We start from the raw sequence: 21,428 nt of genomic DNA, 5'->3' as shown, positions 1-21,428 counted from the left end.
CCCGCAATGTCAATACTATGAATCTCCCAAATCTTTCCAAACCATAAAATTTGCATGTAAAAGTTGTTTTCCCCAAGTAACACAGGCAGATACCAAGAATAAAAAGAAAAAAAATGTCTTTCATTAAAAAGCTACCAGTTATTTTGTCCATTTCCTTATGAAATATATAAAAAATCCAAGGAGACCAAGCAGCACCTGCGGGAATAGCAAGAAGTTGCTTTGAATCCTGTCTTTGATTTGCCCTTGCCTCTGCGCCGTCACTTTGATCTCTCAACATGTAACCATATTGCATATCCATGGCAACTGTCTGCCGGGATGAAGTACTTGAGGAAAATTGATTTGTCTGGGTTCTTCTTTTTTTTTCTTTCATCTGCCCCAAAACCCCGCACACAACAGTTTTAGCCATCAGGCATTCTGCCTTTGTAAATAAACCAAATTGGGTATGATAGAAGAAGTAATGGGCTTCCGTAATGTGTTGCTTCTCAAAAGGCATTGTTTCTCTATTTCCTTCCGCCTTTAGGGCAGAAAAGCATTTGAAGGTCATTTATTATGACTGTGGTGTGTTCAAGAGCATCCTTCTTGATAATATGACTCATTGGAATATACTCTGTCCATGTTTCCTTATTCACATCCCCAGACAGTAATATCATGCTCATACTTCTTGTCCTGTTTGTAAGCTGGGAGCCTTTTATCCTTTACATGGCTTTTATTGACCCAGAGGGAGAAGACGATAGGTATACCGAGACAGCTGAAGCTGCCAAGGCACTATTGAACCTTAAAATAAAATACAATTTGCAACTCAAGGATTATTACACGTTACGCTACTCTTGTTACGGTACTCGGACGTTTGGTCGCCGGACGTTTGGTCGCCCGGAAGGTTATTGATAATTACTATTTAAAATTGTTGCTCAAATTCCCTAAATACAAACTGCGAATTATTATTTAGTCATACTTAATGCCCTATTAATTATTAGGCTAAAGAAAAGCTCCAAATTTCCCGTACTTTTATTATGTTTTGTTGGAGAACTTGTTAAGACCCTGATTGACGTCCCTTCCACTCACACGTCCGCTCAGTGAAACTGCTCAGGGCCATTGTTGGCTTTGATTGATGCGTAGACGGTGTTGTTTTACCTTGTTTTGTCGCCGGACTTTTGGTTGCCGGACGTTTGGTCGCCGGTTGTTTGGGTCCGGGCGACCAAACGTCCGGCGACCAAACGTCCGGCGACCAAAAGTCTGGTGACCAAACGTCCGGTCACGTCTTGTTACTGCAGATTAGTGAATGGTGGTGCAATATAGTCGAGAAAACTGCTCAAATTTTGTTATTACATGGTATAAGAACGCGTTGTCTAAAGTAATACTCCGCGTTGTTGTTGATGTTGTTGTCTGGTAGCTGTTTCTCTGAGTTAAAACATTAAAAGCTCGGAGTTGTGACTTATCTTCCAGAAGGCTGACTGTCTGTATTGATCCCATGAGGAGTCTGGTTGATGTGCAAAAGCAGTCAGAAGTAAAAGCTGATTTAATGAGGACTGGTTATTTATTGATTTTGCTTCTGTGTTTGTTTGCTGTGTTAAAACTCTACTGCTGTCATCGGAATAATAAGGCATGATGTTTTGCCTTACTGCTTTCTTTCACATACAGAAAGTAGTGTGTAATATTTCATATTTTATCGGATAAACTCCAAGGGCTCTGTATTTCTGGCATGATGCACTTGGTCAGAGCTGAGCATGGTTCAGCAGAGTAATCTTGCAGATGTGTGCAAACCTTCGAAAGGGTGTTTTGCATTGCTTTTTGCGCACACAGCCGACCAAGTCCATTCGCTGTCAATCAAAACAGGTCCTCTCTTTGCTCTTTAATTCAGTTCTAGTGATTTCAAGATTTTGAAAGCTCACTGGTTGACACATTTACTGATAAAATGTATTTGACACCCACTTTCATTTTGCCTAATTTAGAAGCATGCAACCTGATCAAAATGACAAATATTGCATTACACCACCTGCGCCATGGGATAGATTTGCTATGAGAACATATTTCCTTCCAGCAATATTCTGCCATCAAACTGTCATTCCGTTGGGCAGAAGGACACACCCTGTCTTAGCCAGAACTAGCTATGCGCCAAATTCCCAAATAGGCATAATTAGGCTTGTCTGCACGACAATCAAGATGCACTTGTTTCTATACTCCATCGCAGCTGTGCCGTCGTTGAAAATAGAGCACTGTTTTTCGTACATAAGGCATCGTCCATTTTTAAAAAGTAATGACTCATCTCATATATACAGCTCCTTCTTACCTCCTTTTTACCTCCTTTTTATTTTCTCTTCCCATTCCAACATACAAAATAATGATGCATCACTGTGCAGCAGGAATTTGGTCAAATACAACTCCACATACACTGAAAGCAAATGTAAATGTCTTACATGAATAAATCTTCGTCAATTAATACCTTCAGCTAATATTTTAAGAAGAATTCTCATATGTACACTGAACAAAAGTACTAAGTATGAGGACAAGAACGAAGACATCAGGCCATAAAATCCACCAAAAATCTATTGGTTTTAGAGAGCCTTTCAACATGAATTTAATGTTTGTCTTCCTCTACACTTAGCTCATTTAAACACACCGTTATGGACCTTGCTTTGTGCACTTGGGTGCAAATAAGCTGAACCAGAAATGGACCTTCCCTGCAATATTCATGTAAATTCCTACACTTGGAATAAAATGTCAAGCAAAGCTATTGAGAAGAATAATCGCATAAATATAAAATGTTGGGCTACAAGTGTATATCCCACTGTATTCTATGGAGATTTTAAAAAATTGGATTTGCCCAGCTGTGAAATCAGTTTTTGTAGTCCTGTTAGCCAACCACATCGTGAAGCCCTGCAACTATGGACATGCTTTTCAGTGTACAGTTTTATTTTGTGCTCCACCAACAGCTTTTATTTTTTATTTTTTGTCTTGGCAGCCTCATGTCGCTGCCATGCCACAAAGGAAAGAAGGAGCTTTGTGTGACTTCTTCGACTCTGCATTAAATAAACGCAAATGTGTGCCTTCACGGGAATCGGTTTGATCACAAACACTGTGGCAGGGATGCATCAAGCATTTCATTAAGATGAATGGAGCATACCTTGCAGTTTGACAAATGTCAAACAACCTTTTAAAGCCCTTTCACTGAACCCAATCAGCCACTTAAATGAGTGTGCATTGGGATATGGGGTGACCAACCTTTTCAAAAGTGAGAGATAGTTCTTGGATACGAATGGATGCTAAGGTTTAGGGATGAAGAAACAAAATCAATGTTCAAAACACTAATTCACTGTGCTGCCTCAACATCAAATACAAAAAAAAAAATTCACGATTAGATACTGTACAGTGGACTTGTGGTTAGTGGACTGGGCTCACATATCTGTGATCCAGGGTTCAATCTCAGGTGGGTTCCTATCTTCCTGTGTGTGGAGTTTGCATGTTCTCCTCACGATTGTGTTTTTTTCTGGGTATTGTGATTTCTGCCCACATCCCAAAAACATGGATGCTAGGCTATTGAACACTCTACATATATTGCCCCTTGTCCTTCTACTTGTACCCTGGGATTGGATGGCCATCGATTTGGGGTGTCCCATAATTGGTGCCCATAGTTGGCTAGGATAGACTCATGACCCGCAATTGTCTTTGAATTATTAATGTTCCCCCTTCTGATGAATTCTGTCTAAGTTATGTGGCAATCTGATGAAGTAAGTTTTATGTTAATTGCATCCCTCAATTGGCTTACTGAAGGAAATTTAATTTGGCGTGCTGCAAAACTAGAATTAGCGGCTGTTAAACACCACACACACTTTTCTTTTTCACAACTGTTATGAAAAACTAAATATACAAGTGTTGAGTTGATCCTTAAACAATTTAAATATTAGTATTGTTCAGATTTGGGTGTGTTTTACTCATTCTAACACTTTGATCAAAACAAATGCAATGACCAAATAGCTATTGTAAATAAGTGGCAAAGCAGGCAATAAGTGAATATTGAGAAATAAGAGTGCGATATTGCAGAACTGTGTAGTTCGAGGGAAAAAATGCTGAAAGCAACTGTGAAGTGGCTATTTAATTTCCTGTGTTCCTGCCACCCACATCTGTTGTCATCATCATTAACATAACACGAAGTAACCTTCTTTCAGAAACAACCAGGGCATTTACACCCAAAGTGCATTTCAATAAATAATGGTATGTCTGCTATTTGTTTAAGTGCACTTTACAAAAAAATCAAATCAAATAAATTATGCTAATCACATGTGCAAATAGCGGCCTGGCGACTGTGTGGTTAGCGCATTGGACTCACCGTTCTGGGGTCGAGGGTTCGATCCCAGGTCAGTCCTTAATATGTGGAGTTTGCATGTTCTCCCCGGGGTTATGTGGGTTTTCTCTGGGTACTCTGTTTTCCTCCCACAAATAACAAAACATGCATGGTTGGCCGGTTAAACACTCTAAAGTAGCTTTAGCTGTTATTGTGAATGGTTGTCTCCTTGTGTCCTGCGATTGGCCTGGCGACCAATTCAGGGTGTCCCCACCTGGTGCCCATAGTAACCCAGGATGGGCTCTAGGACCCCCCCCCCCACGGCGCTTTTGAGGAGAAGCAGCTTGGAAAATGAATGAATGAACAAGTGCATACTGTAGAGGCAACCCTGTTCAAAGCAAGAGCCTGAAATGGGAGGGGAGCCTTTCATTATTTTGTCAAAGCCAATGATTTTTAGCCCCATGTACACAGCAGTACTGCAAAACTCAATCAGTGCACTGATTTCATAACCCTGCTTGGTGACAGCGCCTGCTTTATTACCCTGCTGAATCATTCAAATAAACAGTGGCTGCACTGCACAGCTTGAAATACAACCTAGACACCACATCTTGTCCTCCTTGGTTTGCTCAAGTTTTTTTTGGTTTTTTTGTTCAAGATCTATTTTTCATGGAGCCAAGGCATTGAAATTTGTCATTTAAAAGCGACCTTGCGCAGAATAACATTTTTAACAGTGTTTTCTTCATCAGATCGGTCAATAAATAAATATATTTAGAAAAAAAACTGAATACGTATATATTTTTCTGATATATAATAGTGTAAGAAAACGTAAATAAGGAAGAAGCCAAACATTTGATTACTGCTCGTACTATTTTAGCTAATCAAATGCGAGTTACCCAAATTGCCCGTCCTTTTTGGTGATGTTGATAATACCCATGTTTTTGTGTCTTATCAGTGTTGTTGCACATGAGTATAATTGATGTCAAAAAAAGCCTTCAGTTTTTGTTCTTTTTGTTTAAACTGTTATTTCTTCTGTTTGTCACTAGTTCTTTCATTTAAACAATTCTTTTGTCATTATCAAACGTCTTAAAAAATTTGCTATTTACATAACTTAATACTCCGAGCGACTAACAGTCATTTATGCTAGGTGTTGTTTATCTCTTTTATAGCATTGCGCACCGGCACACCCACTCACAAACAGCCAATTAGAGCGAAGATAAAAATTCAAACATCCACATTTAATCCAAACATGAATTATAATCTGCTTTTTGCACAGTCAAGCAAAAGGGAACAATTAGAATAGTTTGAAACAAGCCTTCAATGGTTTTTCGAAAGTTTCTTCCAAATCTGATAAATTGAGTATTTAAAAAAGAAAATGCACCATAAACCCGATTATCTCCTGCAGTATTACAATACTACTGAAATTGATGTTATAACAGTGCAATAATTCTAAAATATGCTGTGCTTCTCTGTGTGTTTGCTTATCTATAGACGACAGATGACATTGTTTCATCCGCCGAGTGTTCCAGTGACGACGAAGACTTGGAAGAGTGCGATTCTGGACATACAGGTGGGATGAGTGTGTCAAGTTTTGCTTGCTCCAAATCCAAGTCAAGTTCCCCCCCATTTTTACTTTTTGCTTATGAGGAGTCTCTCCTCTAGCATCATGTCCTATTGGAGCTTCAAGTGTAACTTACAATAAAAATACACTCCAAAATCTCTTCACACAAGAACTTGCTAGGATTTTGTATAGAATGTTGAAATTTAGACATTTTGACAATTAATTGGTTGTACTTGACATTCACTCACTAAGTAGAAACCAGACGTAATTAATTCTGTGGCACTAAGCGACCTTCACTGTGCTCAGTCTGCCTTTTTTTTCTCCAAGGAAATAACCGTAATGGAAATAATCTGTACTAAAGCCATACTCTCAATGTCTTTTGAAAAACATTGATACCTAGTAAGTGTGGATTTAAGTGAACACCTAAAAATGTTCAAACGCGCCCTTATTCTATTTACGATTTGTCCAAAAAAAGCCATTTTTGTCATTTGTACTTTTTCTGGCAGCATAAAATAACTAACTAACCAAAGTTTCAACTTAGTCAGTTATTTTTTACGTGATGCTAAACTTTTAAACTTTACGTTTTGTATTTCCCCAAATCACAATTTCAATCATATTATCTTGGAATTTTGGCCTAATGAAATTAGTTAGTTAATCCAGTTTTAGTTTTTTGTTTTTTTAATCATGAAGGGTGGAAATGAACAAGTACTTTTTCCTATAATTTCCCAGCAAGTTCTTGTGTATGTACATTATATTAGAAACGTTATCTAGGGAAATAAAGGCAGTGTGTATACTTTGTATATCAAAAATAAAAATAATTCACACTAGCCTTTAATTATACACTTGGGGCCTGATTTACTAATATCCAAAATAGGAAGTGCTTAATTTGCTGTTCGTTTTGATAGATTTCTTGTGCTCTTAGCGATAAAAGTGTATAACTAGTAATCCTATATAATGCAACAATGACAGCATTGATACGTTTCCATCACAGTACAGCCATTGCCAACAGGTTCCTTGTAGAAATATGCCACAGAACAGATTTAAAAACATCAAAACTAATGATGAAAAATAATAATCCTAATGGGACTAATGTCATTTGCAGCCGAAAGTCCTCTATAAATTAATTGATTGGAAAATTAGGTTCCAAATGCATGTAATGAGTGATTCATTTTCACCATGAAATAACAATGCTAAGTTGTAAAGTGGATTTATCCACTCATCAATTAAACCCTAGTTTGTGCCCATGTTGTGTGTAATTTGCTATTAGGGTGGCGATTTGCACAACTGCCTCAAAAGGCTGTTCTCAGATTATGTAAATGCTCTTAAATTGTAGTTGTAAATGAACAATATGTCCAGAAAATTCAGATGAAGAATCATTTTGCGAATTTAGCAAGTTTATTTGCCAATTGTTTTTGTTGTGTTGATAAATCAAACACTATTCCTGGTTATGTATTTTTGATAGTTTTTTTTTCTGCATTGATAAGCAAGTTGACCACAACTCACAAAACCTTTAGTGAATCAGGCCCTTTTAAATAAGACTATTCCAGCATTAAAGTTACACTTAGCTATGGGATCCACAGTGGTTGCTGACATGATGGTGTGTTCATACTAATTTTGGTCTCTCAGCATTGGTTGAAGAGGCAGCTTTACCTTTAAAAGTACAAAATTAGTATCAAGCCTCCATGCCGCCCGCACTGATGCTTCAAAATGTATCCGTCCTCTACGTAAGTTTCTTTTGCTGTGGGTGTGTCTTCTTTGACTGAGGATACATTTTGAGATTGTTTGGAGAACAAAGATGCTTTCAGCATAAGACACCGTGGTATGTAGCAGACTAACTGCAACGGAGCCTCTTCCTCCCTTACCTCCTATTCCTATTCCTCCTTTCCTGTTTGTGCCTCTGTTTCCTTTTGTTGGAGGTCCGCCTTACCTGAAACATTCTAATAGAGAACAGATATCCTCGAATTTCTGTGCGCATCGTCTCTCTTCCCTCCTCCCTTTACACTCACACACTTATTTATGCAAACACACCAACATGCACACTGTAAAAGTGATCAGAGTGGGAAAAAATATATACTATTCGAAAAGGCGTACCTCTTTTGAGGAAGCCTGGGTTTGGCTGTACTACTCAATGATTTAGATTGGGCAACCTTTTGCTGTAGGTCGAAGCTGTTTTCAACTAATATTTGAGTACAAAATCCAAAACTGGTCTCAGTATGTACTGTATTTAACATGTTTATTTCAGTTATCTAGACTATACATATATACACATATATGTACGTATATGTATATATATATGTACGTATATATATGTACATATATATATATATGTATAGTATATATATATGTATGTATATATATATATGTATATATGTATATATATATGTATATGTATGTATATATATATGTACGTATATATATATGTATATGTATGTGTATATATGTGTATATATATATATGTGTATATATGTATATATATGTATATATATATATGTGTATATATATACATGTATATATATATATGTATATATATATATATATATGTATATATGTATATATATATATATATATATATATATATATATATATGTATATATATATATATATATATATATATATATGTATATATGTATATTTATATATATGTATATATGTATGTATATATGTATATATGTATGTGTGTATATGTGTGTATATGTGTATACGTATGTGTATACGTATATATGTGTATATGTATGTATATATGTATATATATGTATGTATATATATATATGTATTTATATATATATATGTATATATGTCTATATATATGTATATGTATATATACGTATATATATATGTATATATATACATACATATATATACATATATACATGTATATGTGTATATATGTATGTATAAATGTGTATATACACACACACACATACACATGCATGTTAGGCTGGTTGAACTCTCTAAATTGGATTGGATTGGATTGGATAACTTTATTAAATTGCCCTTAGGTATGAGTGTGAGTGTGAATGGTTGTCTGTCTCCTTGTGGCCTGCAATTGTCTGACCACCAATTCAGGGTGAAGTCAGCTGGGTTAGGCTCCAGCACCCCCTGCGACCCCTCGGAGGATAAGCGGTTCAGAAAATGAATGAATGAGTGTTTGTACATGACACATGGTTAGTTATTTGTATGTTACATGGTTCTTACAAGTTTCAATGCCAACTCCTGGTAAAAAAATCACGGACAAAAACTAGGAACTCCTTTGTTTGAGACCCCGCAGAAACCCTGAATATTAAATAGCTGAACGATGGGAGGAAGGGAAAAAAAAGACAAGAGCACAACTGAGAGCAGTTTTTGATTCCACCCCAAAGTGTAGTTTGAAAACAGCTGTCCGACTTAAAACAATTGTTGCGCATTCTATTTAGTATTATGATGAAAATAAAAGATTATATTAATAAACTTGAATTCGAATTGTATTGCTTTATGCTTCTGACTTAGAACAAAGTTATAAAAAAAATTCTTTCAAAAATATAATATTCTGAAAGTATATAAAGGACCTCATCAGTTTACATTCATTCTGACCGTGACAATGTGGTCCAAATTGTACAATAAATCTTTGCAGATGTAGTAGTACAGTCAATACTTACCTTAAACTGTAGCAAGAGACGAAACTCTATAAAGTACTTCTGTTTTAGTAGTCACACAATTGATGTTATGCCGGGACAGATACTGCCCACTGCACAACCTGAGTGTGTCCTGGAACTGCCTGACAATAATTGAGACGGTATTCTCTTTTATAAAAGTTGGCATGCAAATTGGGGGACTTTTTCAGCCGACCTTAAGATATCAAAAATATATTTTTTCGGGGGGAAATAGTTCACGCGGGTACATGTAGTGCTACTGACGTTTTCAGGGTTTTACCCAAATTCACTTTGCATTAAGCTCATTTTCATTTTTTTTCAACTCAGTCGGTCTTTTGCGTTATGTCGGCTTTGGAATAATTACAGCGTTCAACCTCAAACCCATGTTTTCTCAAAATTGCTCGTTGTATACAGTCATGGCTCACATGCAGTGTACACTCATGCACATTTCATCATGTTGACACAGAAATTCATATTCTCATTCCTTAACCCCCAGTCGTTTGAGCATGATGTTTGATTTACGTTTTCTTTTACATTTTAGTCTTTTTCCTGTGATGCATCTGTGTTGATTATTGCCCAGCTGCTGGGTCAACTATTTTGTTTCTTTGTTTTACGTTGGGGTATGGGTAGGTCGTAGAAGGGGACACGGCTGGGTCATATTTGTTGTTTTGTTGTGGCGTGTTTTTTTGGTTTTTTGTTTTCCTTTGGTGTCCCTCTCATCATCAGCCGTCCATCTTCCAAGCAAGGATAAATCCGATCCTCCTGTTTTTGCCTCATCTTGTGCCGCATGAACTTTTGGTGGTTGGAAAATTTAAAGTTCTCCTCCTCATCAAGTTTGTGTTGATTTATTATTTTGTGACATATGGCTTCTAAACAAACACGTCCCCCATTGTCAATAGAACTTAGGGAAATGAAAGGCAACAAAATCTTTTATTGCCATCATCATTTTGTTTTGCCTCATGAAGGCGCCCCCATTCTGTCTGAAGAAAGTTGTGTGCGAAAGAATGACTCCTCTTCCGAACGTTAACTCCCCTACTTCCATCCATAGTCACCCATCCTCTTTTGTCCCGCCTCTCTGCATATACTGTTTGAATGCAGATGGCATAAAAAGACTTTTATTGCTACAAAGTATATCTGTTTTTCTATTCTATCTGTTGCTCCAAGTAGAAGGCATTTGTGGCATGTACCCTGTATTGGACCGTAGTGCAGCTGTAGAAACTAACAAGCAAACCTTCCCCCCCTCTTCCTCCCTACATGCCCTTGCTTCTGCATGTATATGGTTGGCCTCCATTGTCAGTGGTGCTTCTTCTTCGTCACCCATGAGTGCCTGCTAATCCCCCACCGAGAAGGCTTTTGCAACGTGTGTTTTCAGGGGACACAGCAGCAGGCCTGTTCCTCCCTCTGAGATGTCTTGCGTTGATGCTTGAACTTGTTGTCTCAGTCATAGTGATGTCAGTCTGTTTTGTCTGCTGAGTGTGGGTGTCTCACGGTTGTAGTGTATGTCTTTTCCTAAAGAAAACTGTTCAACCCTTACCCTATTTCCACGTGGATTCCACATGAGAGCAAATAAGGAGAATTGTCCGATTTTAGACGAAATGACGGTGCTGTAAGCCTAGAAACTTAAAATTACATGCTCGTGGTTTACAATACTTCATATTATGACATTATATTATTACATATTATGCTCACGTTGCTTGCCAAGTGAGACCTTGAACAAGGTACCAATAATAATACTAGTTCACCTACAAATAAGTACGCTACAATACACCAGTTCACAATGATTAATTATCTAATCAGATGACACAAACCTGAAATGAATTAAAACCATGACCGGACGTTTCGTCGAAAGACGTTTGGTCCCCGGACGTTTGGTCGACCGGACGTTTGGTTAGATATTAAACTCACTCTCTCTCTCTTTCTCATGATTATAATTTTGAGAGCTGGTTTCAACAGTAACAACCCGGCGACCAAACGTCCGGTCGACCAAACGTCCGGGGACCAAACGTCCGGGGACCAAACGTCCGGGGACCAAACGTCCGGGGACCCAACGTCCAGGGACCCAACGTCTTTTGACGAAACGTCCGAGTACCAAAAAAAAACGTTACTTACCAATGATCTTCGACCAACTCCATCCTTTTATGCTTCTATATAGTGTTGTAGTTAAGGTAGAAGGAAATGTCAAAATCTTTTATCACTTCAAGTACCATTCAGAAACGTTTACAAAAAACAAATACAAGCACTAAACTCAAATATCAATCTCTTCACATGAGATAATGATTTATTATTGATGCTTGATACTATCGATATTTGGATCAACCTGCACATCACTAAAATATAATGACTGAGGGAATGATTGGATGTCAGAGGAAAGAAGGGCATTGTTTAATATATCTGTCTTGTCATTTAATTAATTCTTGATGCCAAAATTGACAGGTGAAAACTGATTAAATGATATCTCTGGGCTGCCTTGCAGATCGTGTAACAATAAAGGAAGGCCTGGTTGACTTCATCAGCGTGATTTATAAGATATCCAATCTTCAACCCCTTCCACTTTTTGAAAGCGATTTGGCAGCAATATGATATTGGCCCTTTACTTTTATGGACGTCTTGTAATCACTCTGCGACACGCGGGAAGTAAATGAATGTGCTGCAGCAGGTCTCTGGGCACAATGCACATAGCCACAATAGGATTTCAAGTCCTCAAATTACTTACTCTTTCAGAATTTTCAAGGTGGAAATCACATTGACTTGGTTATTGCTGGCACTCCAGCTTTCGGCTTTCATGGTGAGCACACTTGGTAAAATCCCTTACTTACGGTCAGGATTCATCTCCATTTGGACAGCTCAGCAAATGCCGGATAGACAGGGAGATGCGTTTTTGCAAAAGAGACCTGCCATTCAACAGATTTCTGCATCTGCAACCTTTAAACTGCTGAGGCTGTCAGTCAATTAAGATTGCAGACTTCCCGTATTAATATCTTTTCAGAAGTCTGTAAGTACTGTATAAGAGATTTTTTTTCTGTATTGTCAAGGGTGATGGAAATTGTTGAGCTCAGTCAAATGCACTCACAGATGAACAGCTCTGCTATTCTTAAGAATGATTCTTTTCTAACTGATGAAAGGGTTAGTGCTAAGATTGGTCCCAGACGTGTCTCTCTTTCTAAAAAGAAAAACTGCACTCTGTCAACTGAAATGGAGAATTGTAGTATTTTCATCGAGCCGGCTTTCATCCATCCAATCGCATCCATCTGGACAAGGGCGGGACACAAACAAAATGGGTAGGCATGCAAAGCACCGTGTTTACCAGGAAGATGTGAAATGCTTGTGCAAGAGCTTAGTTGGGATTAAAGTGTTTACCAAAACATCAAGGTCCTCTGCACTTATAAGAAGCCCTTTTGACTAGAGCAGCTTTCTTGCAGGCAAATTCTTTGTGGATCTAAAACAAAGCAAACAAGGCAGTGCGACGACTGCCAAATAAACGAGCTAAAGCGTTATAAATATTCTGATTCATCACTTTTGCTATTTAATACTGCACATACTCACCGCAATCAGTAGCTGCTTAAACATAATGCTAAAAAAAATCATGCGGCATTGTACATAGCCATCCAAAAAACATATTAAGAACGAAAATTGACTTTGAGAGATTCCGATGTTAGACATACTTTAAGAGAGGGCCCATCAATGAAAATATCTTCTATGGCAATTTGGAAACTGTAAGATAATATTGCAGTATCCAGAGGTAAGGCACATCTGGAAAAACTAACTCAGTGTTTAGTATTTTTCAACGATTACAAAAAGGTAGCAGAATTTGCATGTGTTGATTGAAATGTTAACCACCTTAGCATTAGTGTACCAAGGAACAATTAAAGAAACACTCATGCTCAATGGCGAATCATTTTCGTAACAAATTGTAATCACAACCAAGAATACTGTTCACTTTAGATGCCCTGTCAACAAGGTTCACTAACTAAAAAGGGTATAGGGAATTTTCAAAAATGACATGCTTCAACAATCTTGGCATTGGTAAGCAGGAATATACGACCCTCTCCCGCCCACCTGTAATTTTGCAGCCAAACATTATACATATTAATTTGCCACATTTGGATTGGATTGGATTAGATAACTTTATTCATCCCGTATTCGGGAAATTTCATTGTGACAGTAGCAAGAAAAGGCATAGTTATACATTAGACTGTACAGTCAAAGGCTGCAGAACAACAAAGCAAAAGCAAAAGCACAAAGTACAAAGCAAATCAAACAGCAGCAGGGCAGAACTCCTCGACTCCGTTGCTGGTAAGCGCCGACAGTTCTTCCATCTTATCCCACGATGGAAAGGTTGGTTGCCTCTTCTCCCGTCACTTTTGTCCAGCTCCGAAACCCCGGTGGCACCGAGGTGTTGCTCCTTCTGTTGCGTATTGTAACAGCTAGTCCCATGTGTTTGACAGCGTAGGCATGGCTGAATGGTTCCAAAAAAGAAGCATTTGATCAATAGTCTAATGTCTCTTACACACAAATCACAAAAACAACACGACATCATTGCAACTGTTGATCATAAGCGTGTCACGTAAAAACTGTGTGCTAATTAAGAACCGTACTTGAGGTGGCTCATTTTCTCTATTGTTCACCATGAAAATGAGATATTACATTACATTACAGTAGTATACATACCGTATAACCATATTAAATAACATTTAGGAAGACAGTCAATCTTGACCACTTTACATTTGCGGAATATTTATATATTAGCCTCTCTAAAACATAGTAGGTAGTATTAATAGTAATAATGCATCAGTTCCTCTAAAAGCAATCAAAAAGGTCTTAAGAGTTAGTCTTATCTATAACAAAATTCTATGGAAATCTTGCTGAGGATGTCACCAAACCTCAACAGAAATCTCCAACTCTCCTGTGGAATTCATTACCAAAAGTGTCTATGTGTCAAACAAAGGCTGTTGGTTGCTCATGTGTGAATAATAATCAGTCGACTTGTGTCCTTTCCTGGATTGGAGGACACATGTTGCTTAAGGCCTCACATATGGTGCACCTTAAATCTAATTGCTTACCAATGCCTCCTTTGCCTCCGAAAACATCCCACAGCCCTTGGTGACAGTCAATCCTCCCAATCCTATTCCCTTATAAATCCCCAGCTTGTTGTAGCGTTATTATGCTATCTTACTCTCCCTAAATGCAACTTACTTAAGCATGCCTTAACCCAACGTCTTATAGTGAGGTAAAATTTCTGAATAAATAAATTTTCCCTCTCCTTTCTGACGTACATCCAGATTGCACGCCCTGCCCTGTGTTTACAATACTAACAAGCGAATTGCATTTCACTAACTAATAATAAAGTATTTATTATTAGTTAAAGGAAGGTGGTGACACTTAACCTTTAAACTGTCCCTCCTCTTTCTGATTGTCTGACCCAGTGTGTGCTTTCTGGTTGTTCATCTTTGATATAGTGTAAAAAAAAAAATTCAATGCCTTTCTTGCTTGCTAATCTGTTTACTTTTTGTCCTCAGTACACATGTATGTTCTCAAGCATATATGTGCACCTCTGTGTTTCTTTCTGATAATTCAACGATTTGAAACATCTGCTAATTTGCTAATGACTACTGACAATGATTTATTTAATGATTGTTTTCACAATTAGACTTCAGCTTCCTCTTTTCTCTGTGAATCCACTCCAAATAGAGAAAGTTTGCAATTGGGTAGAAAGTAGAAGACACAGAAAAATGGACGCAGAGAAAAAAGTGAAGCTGCCTCCAAAAGTTCGAGCCACTATTTTTTTTGCAAACTGTTTAAATGCTTATCTCTGCTATTTTCCTGTTATTTGATGCCTATCTGAAATTGAAAATTGAATGTAATGACTTGGTGGCTTTGGTGCATGGCAAAGAAGTTGCAGCTTAGGGTTTGTAAAACTGTCAGTGTTGAGAGTGCTGTTCTCTTTTGTAGATGGGCATGTATATGCTCATTGTTTGTATATCCCCATCCCTTCCTTACAGCCAAAAGCTCTAATGCTGCCCGACCGCTTCGTGCCGCCTTTACATGGACATGGCAACTGATGTACACGTTCACCTCCATCTATATCATTTCCTTCCTAGTTTGTTCATAGGTCCCCACCCTCGTCACCCCAACTCCCAAATCTTAAACGTAGAGATATTAACATATGTACAGTCATCGTTTTGTTCATAGTTAATGAACAAGGTAGCAAGAATTTCAAAAAAAAAAAAAAAAAAAGATCTAATCTAATGAGACTGTACATATTCATGAAAATAAGTTATAAAAGGAAGCGTTAAAGTTAACGATTTTTATATTAAATGATCTTAAAGTCTATAAAAAAATATATATGCTGAAGAGAACGGTGACATTTTTTTTTCATGTCATAATGTGTGGCTGTGTATGTGTTGTTGCCTCCCTGTACCATCCTGTTTAATAAGAAATATATATACAAAATAATAAGAAAGTGTATAAAATTCAATCTTTAACTTGTCCTAAGGCATTCTTACACAACTTTCTTTTATGAACTTTTTTTTTTCTTCCTGCCAAAATCATGCGGGCAATTTGTCGATGTAAGTTGACAAAACTGGTGGTATGCTTTCTAACTTTCAAAACTGTCTTTTGTAGGCTTTTATGATTTCTTCTTTTCTTTGTCAGTGTTGTTTCTCTCTTACCTAGCCAACTTTCTTTTTTTCTACTTAGTAGTTCTTACTGATCCCTTTCTGGATAGCTCTATCTGTGGCTTTACTTTGTGAATGTTTGAACAATGTTTGCTCTAACTAAACTTTTGCAATGCCTTCATTCTATAATTTTTCTTGTGTTTAATTTTCTTACCTTCATTTTTTTTGCCTTCTTTTTCCCCACATAGCATTTGCATCTTTTTTAGTGCCTTGTTTGTCAGCCTTTGCAATATAAAAACAAGCCACTTTGGCAAGAGGAGGAGCAGCTTCAATGCACATCTGAATGTTCTAGTAAAGGATAAAGTAGTATACTGTGAAAATTCCTGAGAACAAATACATTGCATTCTGGAAGGCTGTTTAAAATGCTTCTTAAAGATGTCTCAATTTCACAGTAATGTTAATAAGACACTTAGTTTTAACTGTAAAGCAAAGTCAATAAAAACAGTATAGAAGTGCGATCCTTTGTGTAGGTTTAGTTTGATTTTGAGAGGTTCAGCATGAGCCCCTAAAAACAAATATTCAGATGTCATTGAACTGATATATGACTTTATGCCACTGTGGTAACTGTAGGGGTCAAAAGGCAAGAGGCCACGGCAAAGAGCGGAGCCCAACCATACAGATGGTGGAGACCGTTTTCTTTTTTTAAATAGTATGTCCATGTAGCATGAAAGAGTTTCATTTATTTCAGCAGCTTTTCTTTTAGGTGCGTACATGTTTTTCAAAAAGATACCAGCCTCTTTAATTACTTCAAGTTAATATTTCAAGTTCATTAGCTCTTTAAAAACGGTTGCTATAGTTTTAATGGCACTTAGATAGCCAATCCTCCCACTTGTCAATTTACTTAAGATGTAACTGTAAAAAAAACTATGCAAAATGGCACTTAAAACCATTTTGATTGACAGTTTGTCATTTTTACATTATTGAAATAAATAGAGCAAGATTACAGTCTTGAATCAAGTTAGCAAGGTCTAAAAACCCAATGGCTCGACAATACCAGTGAAAGCTTATTATAGATGTGGCAGTGATTAGTACCTAAATTTTTCTAGGGTGCCCTGAAAAGTCAATTTGCACTTTCTATTTGGTTTTAGTTCTCGTACGAACAGATGTGTAGCTATAATCCTTTGAGGGCTTAAGCTTTCCAATTGTTGTAACTCAATCATTCAGTTTCCTAAGGCTCACCAATTGACAAATTTCTGCCTGGCAAGTTTTTCTGGCCTGGGTAACACTGCAGTTGCACTCATGTTTGAAAACATGTACAGGTGCTGCACTGCTCAAACAGTTTCTCCAATGAGAATCTGTTATTTTCATGCAACGGGGGTTAGGAACCCAGACCATACACTACTGAAGAAAACACACAACTCCCGTGACAGTTACATAGCCAGGAAAAGTCTTTCCAGATGGCTGCACTGAACTTCAACATTTGGTGGATCAGGCTTTTGTTTATGCTATGGCCTCTGGAAATAGTTTACTCAAAACCCTGCTCTAGGGGTTCGGTGTTTTCATCTGGTAGTAGCAGACCTTCTGATCCTGTCAAGAAACTATACATCACACACAGATGGAGCAGCCATTAAGCTTTTTAAATTGTCGCTGATCTCCTGTCAGATACAAGAAAGCTGCTTGCCAGGCCGCAATTTTTCAATTGTCTACGAAATTTTCAATTGACGACTTTGGCGCAACAGATTGACACGATAACAAAAACTGCACAGCCCGAGCAATTAAATGATGATGACCTTATGTCTATCCAAGTGATGAAGTACCTGAGTGCTCTTTCAACGGTGACGCAAGATTTACTAGTTCGGCCTCGAATGAAGGAAATACATTGTTAGTTTTTAGGTAGATATTTCTTTAGTAATTGACAAGTGAGTGGTGAATCCGATAGTGAAGAAGTTGTGAGGTTACATATTAGTCGTTAGTACGTGGAGTCCTTTTTTTTTATTTTTGTGGCTCGCCCTTATGCATCCCTTCAAGCCTTTTGATGTAAAACATACCTGACTAATGGCTGTTTCTTTTATTCTGGCTCTTGTTTGGTTCTAATGTTTCTTATGTTTGCATCGCTACTGTCGTTTATGTTTCTTAATTTTTCTTCTTTTTGTTATGAGTTCATTTCCTCCCTATGTTGAGCTTTGCCTTTTGTGTTCTTTGATCATTCATTCTTTAGTTGCTTCTTTGGTGCCGGAGGTCTTTCTGCCACCTCACGTGGGTCTTTTTCTCTCTGTCACTTTCCAGGAGGGGAGCTAGTCATCCCCATTTTAGTGGAGGATCCCATAGATGTTCCTTCCGTATCCACCCATTCTTCTTTCATCTCCCTTCCCCCAACCCTCCACCCCCTCCTCACCATTATTGAGACCACCAAAGAATCCTTGGCCATGGCCACTGAGGCGGGGATACCTTGCTTGTCGGACCGAGGCGGCGATGATTGTGATGATGGTGGTGATGATGATGGTGATGATGGTGATGATGATGATGGCATGGTGATTTCGGGGTTTGGCTCTGGCGAAGCTTTCGACTCTAGCCTGCCCCCAACTGACGATGAAGATTTTGACAACACCTTCTCCCTGGTAACAGATAAGATCTTGACCACATCAACCTATGAAGGCGGCTACAAGGCCCTCGCACCCAAATGGGAGGCCAAGGACTTGAGGCCTAGCAAAGCCTCTGAGGCAGGTAGGACTACATCTACCTTGCCTTCACCCAACCCTCGGGGCACGCCAGCTGCGGCAGCCCCTTCGGCCGCACTCCCTAAGCTGCCTGCTGGGAAAATGAACAATCGCGAGCTTAAACCCCCGCAGCCGGACATAGTCCTGCTTCCCCTCCCCACATCTTTTGATCTGGATGGCACCAAGCCACGGGGTCCCCACATCACCTCGCCCATGCTGCGCACGGTGCCTAATGCCTTACCCACGGTGCCCGGCGTTGTGCGGCGAGTACCGCCGGGGGCCTCGGAAGTAATACGGGAATCGAGCAGCACCACGGGCATGGTGGTGGGAATAGTTTCAGCCGCTGCCCTCTGCATCCTCATTCTCCTCTATGCCATGTACAAGTATAGGAACAGGGACGAAGGGTCCTACCAGGTGGACGAAACACGTAACTACATCAGCAACTCGGCGCAAACCAATGGCGCTGTGGTCAAAGATAAAACGCCCAGCGGCGGCACCAAAAGCGGAGCAGCAAACAAGAGACCCAAAGACAAGGACAAGGAATATTATGTATAGAAGTCAAGGCAATTCTCAACGCAAAGAAAACTAACTGTTAGAAACAAATATATAAACATTTTGACAGTACCATATTGGCAACTGTGATCTCTTTTGAACTCAATACTTTCTGAGTCATTGGAACATTTGAACAAAAAAAAAGCAACAAAAGACTTGACACATGAAAGCACACTTACTATTGTAAGAGTTCCAGAGAGACAATTCAACCATCACTGGGACCTTTTCAAAGGAGTTCCTGCTAGAGACCTTTGGAAGTGTGGGAAAAACATCACTCAGAAGCCCGAGTAAACTGTCCAAGGTTTGTGTGTTCACGTGCGTTTGATCCATCAGAGTTCCGACGACGCCCGACTGTCTGTTGTTACCGTGTAAAATACGATCACTGTCATTTCAGTCATTCGGAGCTTGCATGTGAGATGTACGCGATTGGTGCTGGCATCTGTGTTGGGGAGGGACCTTAACGAACAATGGTTGGCGGGGAGACACAGTTTGGATTTCAGGAAATGTAGCGTTCATGGATGTAGTTAAGTACAGAAATTGTCTTTTTTTATTTAGTTATTGTAGGTAGGGGTTGTTGAAAGATGGCAGCACACAACATTGGGACGCCAGGTAGGATGTGATACGTCAGTGCAATGCTCTCTCCTTTCTGTCTGGGTTAGGGTTGAATTGAAACTTTGGGGGGAACATGTCCTCATTATTAGCTTAAATTATAAATTTGTTTAAAAAAAGAGGCTAATTTTATATTTTACTACAAGCTGTTGTTTTTTGCTAGTGAATTTAGAAGTTGATTTTTCTTTAATCTCTGGTTAAAATTCTATATTGTAGCAGGATATTGAAAACGTTGTGACCAGCATTGCCTGGCGACAAAATACTTTTTTTTTTTTGGTCAAATGTTGGGTAAGACATCTTGTCTCACTTGCTTCTTCTCTTAGTGGATATTTGACTGTGCTGGAAATCGCTCTTTGGAGTAATTGTTTTTATGATTTTAACGTTATGTATTTCTTTTTTTATTTGAAACAAAAAAAAAGAAAAAAAAACAGGATTAAAATGAAGAGGACAATATTGTTCTGATGGATTTGGAGATTGCCAGCACCTTGATTGACTTTCAGTTACATTCCTTTCTTGGTTCTTAACTGTGAAACCGTTCTTTTTGTTAGCTCAGCATTTTGTATTTGATTTTTTTTTATTATTGTCGTAGCTTAATTTCATGTATTGTTTCTAAAATGTTGATCTTTTTTATTTCATTGATTATCATTCCATTAGTTACAGCTAAAATCATTAATGCTTTTTCTTTTTTAAATCAGTCAATGTTCACTTTAATTTTTTGTGTTGGTACTTGACTCGTCTTTTGCTCCTTTGACTCTGAACCCTGAATTAAAAAAAAATGTTGTTCCCAAACTTTTTAGATTTCGTGTATACCTGTGACTGTGTCATTTTAGCAGAGAGATGGAGATGTATTGATATCGTTTCTGCTACTATTCACCAAAACACAATTTCTCAACCATTTTTCAACAGCTCAATGGTTTCCTTTTAGATCAAACAGCAGTCACATTTCCATATAAATGAAATGCGTAGTTGAGTAGCTGTCATTTACCTATAGATGATTATGTAAATTGTCGACACTGTTCCCCCATGCAGGAAGCGGAAAAGGAGATTGTGCGACAACATTTTACTGAAGGATCTAAACCTGGCCTTCATGTCCTGCTTTACATGTGACTTTTTGCATGCACCATATTTTTTGTCTAAATGACTCTTTGTGGATTTGGTCTTTGACTTGCAATTGCCCATTGTTGGTAGATATCAGCACGTCATATGTGGATCTATTCGGCTCATGCAATCACTTGGTATTGCTTCATTTATCTTGTACCAGGTCATTTAAAAAAGCAACACGGATTTACTCAACATGCTATTCATCCTAACATTCAGTGACATTTAAATTACAGTACTTTGGAAGCTTAGTGGTTGACCACGATGGGGTCAAGACATTTTTTTGGTTGTTTTTATTACAAACGTTTATCTATACACAGTTTATTTTCATTTATTTCACTTCACTGATACTGAACTGTTTCTGTGTCACTT

At 38.2% G+C, this 21,428-nt stretch overlaps 1 protein-coding gene across 11 annotated transcripts in view; it reads left to right on the top strand.

The window, feature by feature from the left end:
• Window positions 1-20,756, top strand: part of nrxn3b (neurexin 3b) — a 238,891-nt gene extending 218,135 nt beyond the window's left edge. For 9 of the 11 annotated variants that reach the window (XM_077586987.1, XM_077586984.1, XM_077586986.1 and 6 more), the window contains 2 exons: window positions 5,768-5,846; window positions 18,367-20,756. In XM_077586987.1, coding sequence (XP_077443113.1) covers window positions 5,768-5,846; window positions 18,367-19,352 — 1,065 coding nt within the window. In that variant the 3' untranslated portion in view covers window positions 19,353-20,756. Of the gene's footprint in view, window positions 1-5,767; window positions 5,847-15,465; window positions 16,033-18,366 lie in introns of all 11 variants that reach the window. The other 2 variants (XR_013296789.1, XM_077586991.1) reach the window with 2 other exon arrangements.
• The last annotated feature ends 672 nt before the right edge of the window (window positions 20,757-21,428 follow it).

Source organism: Stigmatopora argus, chromosome 19 (assembly GCF_051989625.1).
Source record: "Stigmatopora argus isolate UIUO_Sarg chromosome 19, RoL_Sarg_1.0, whole genome shotgun sequence".
NCBI classification, from domain to species: domain Eukaryota; kingdom Metazoa; phylum Chordata; class Actinopteri; order Syngnathiformes; family Syngnathidae; genus Stigmatopora; species Stigmatopora argus.
The sequence above is the reverse complement of the archived record's forward strand: the minus strand, read 5'-3'. Positions and strand labels throughout refer to the sequence as shown.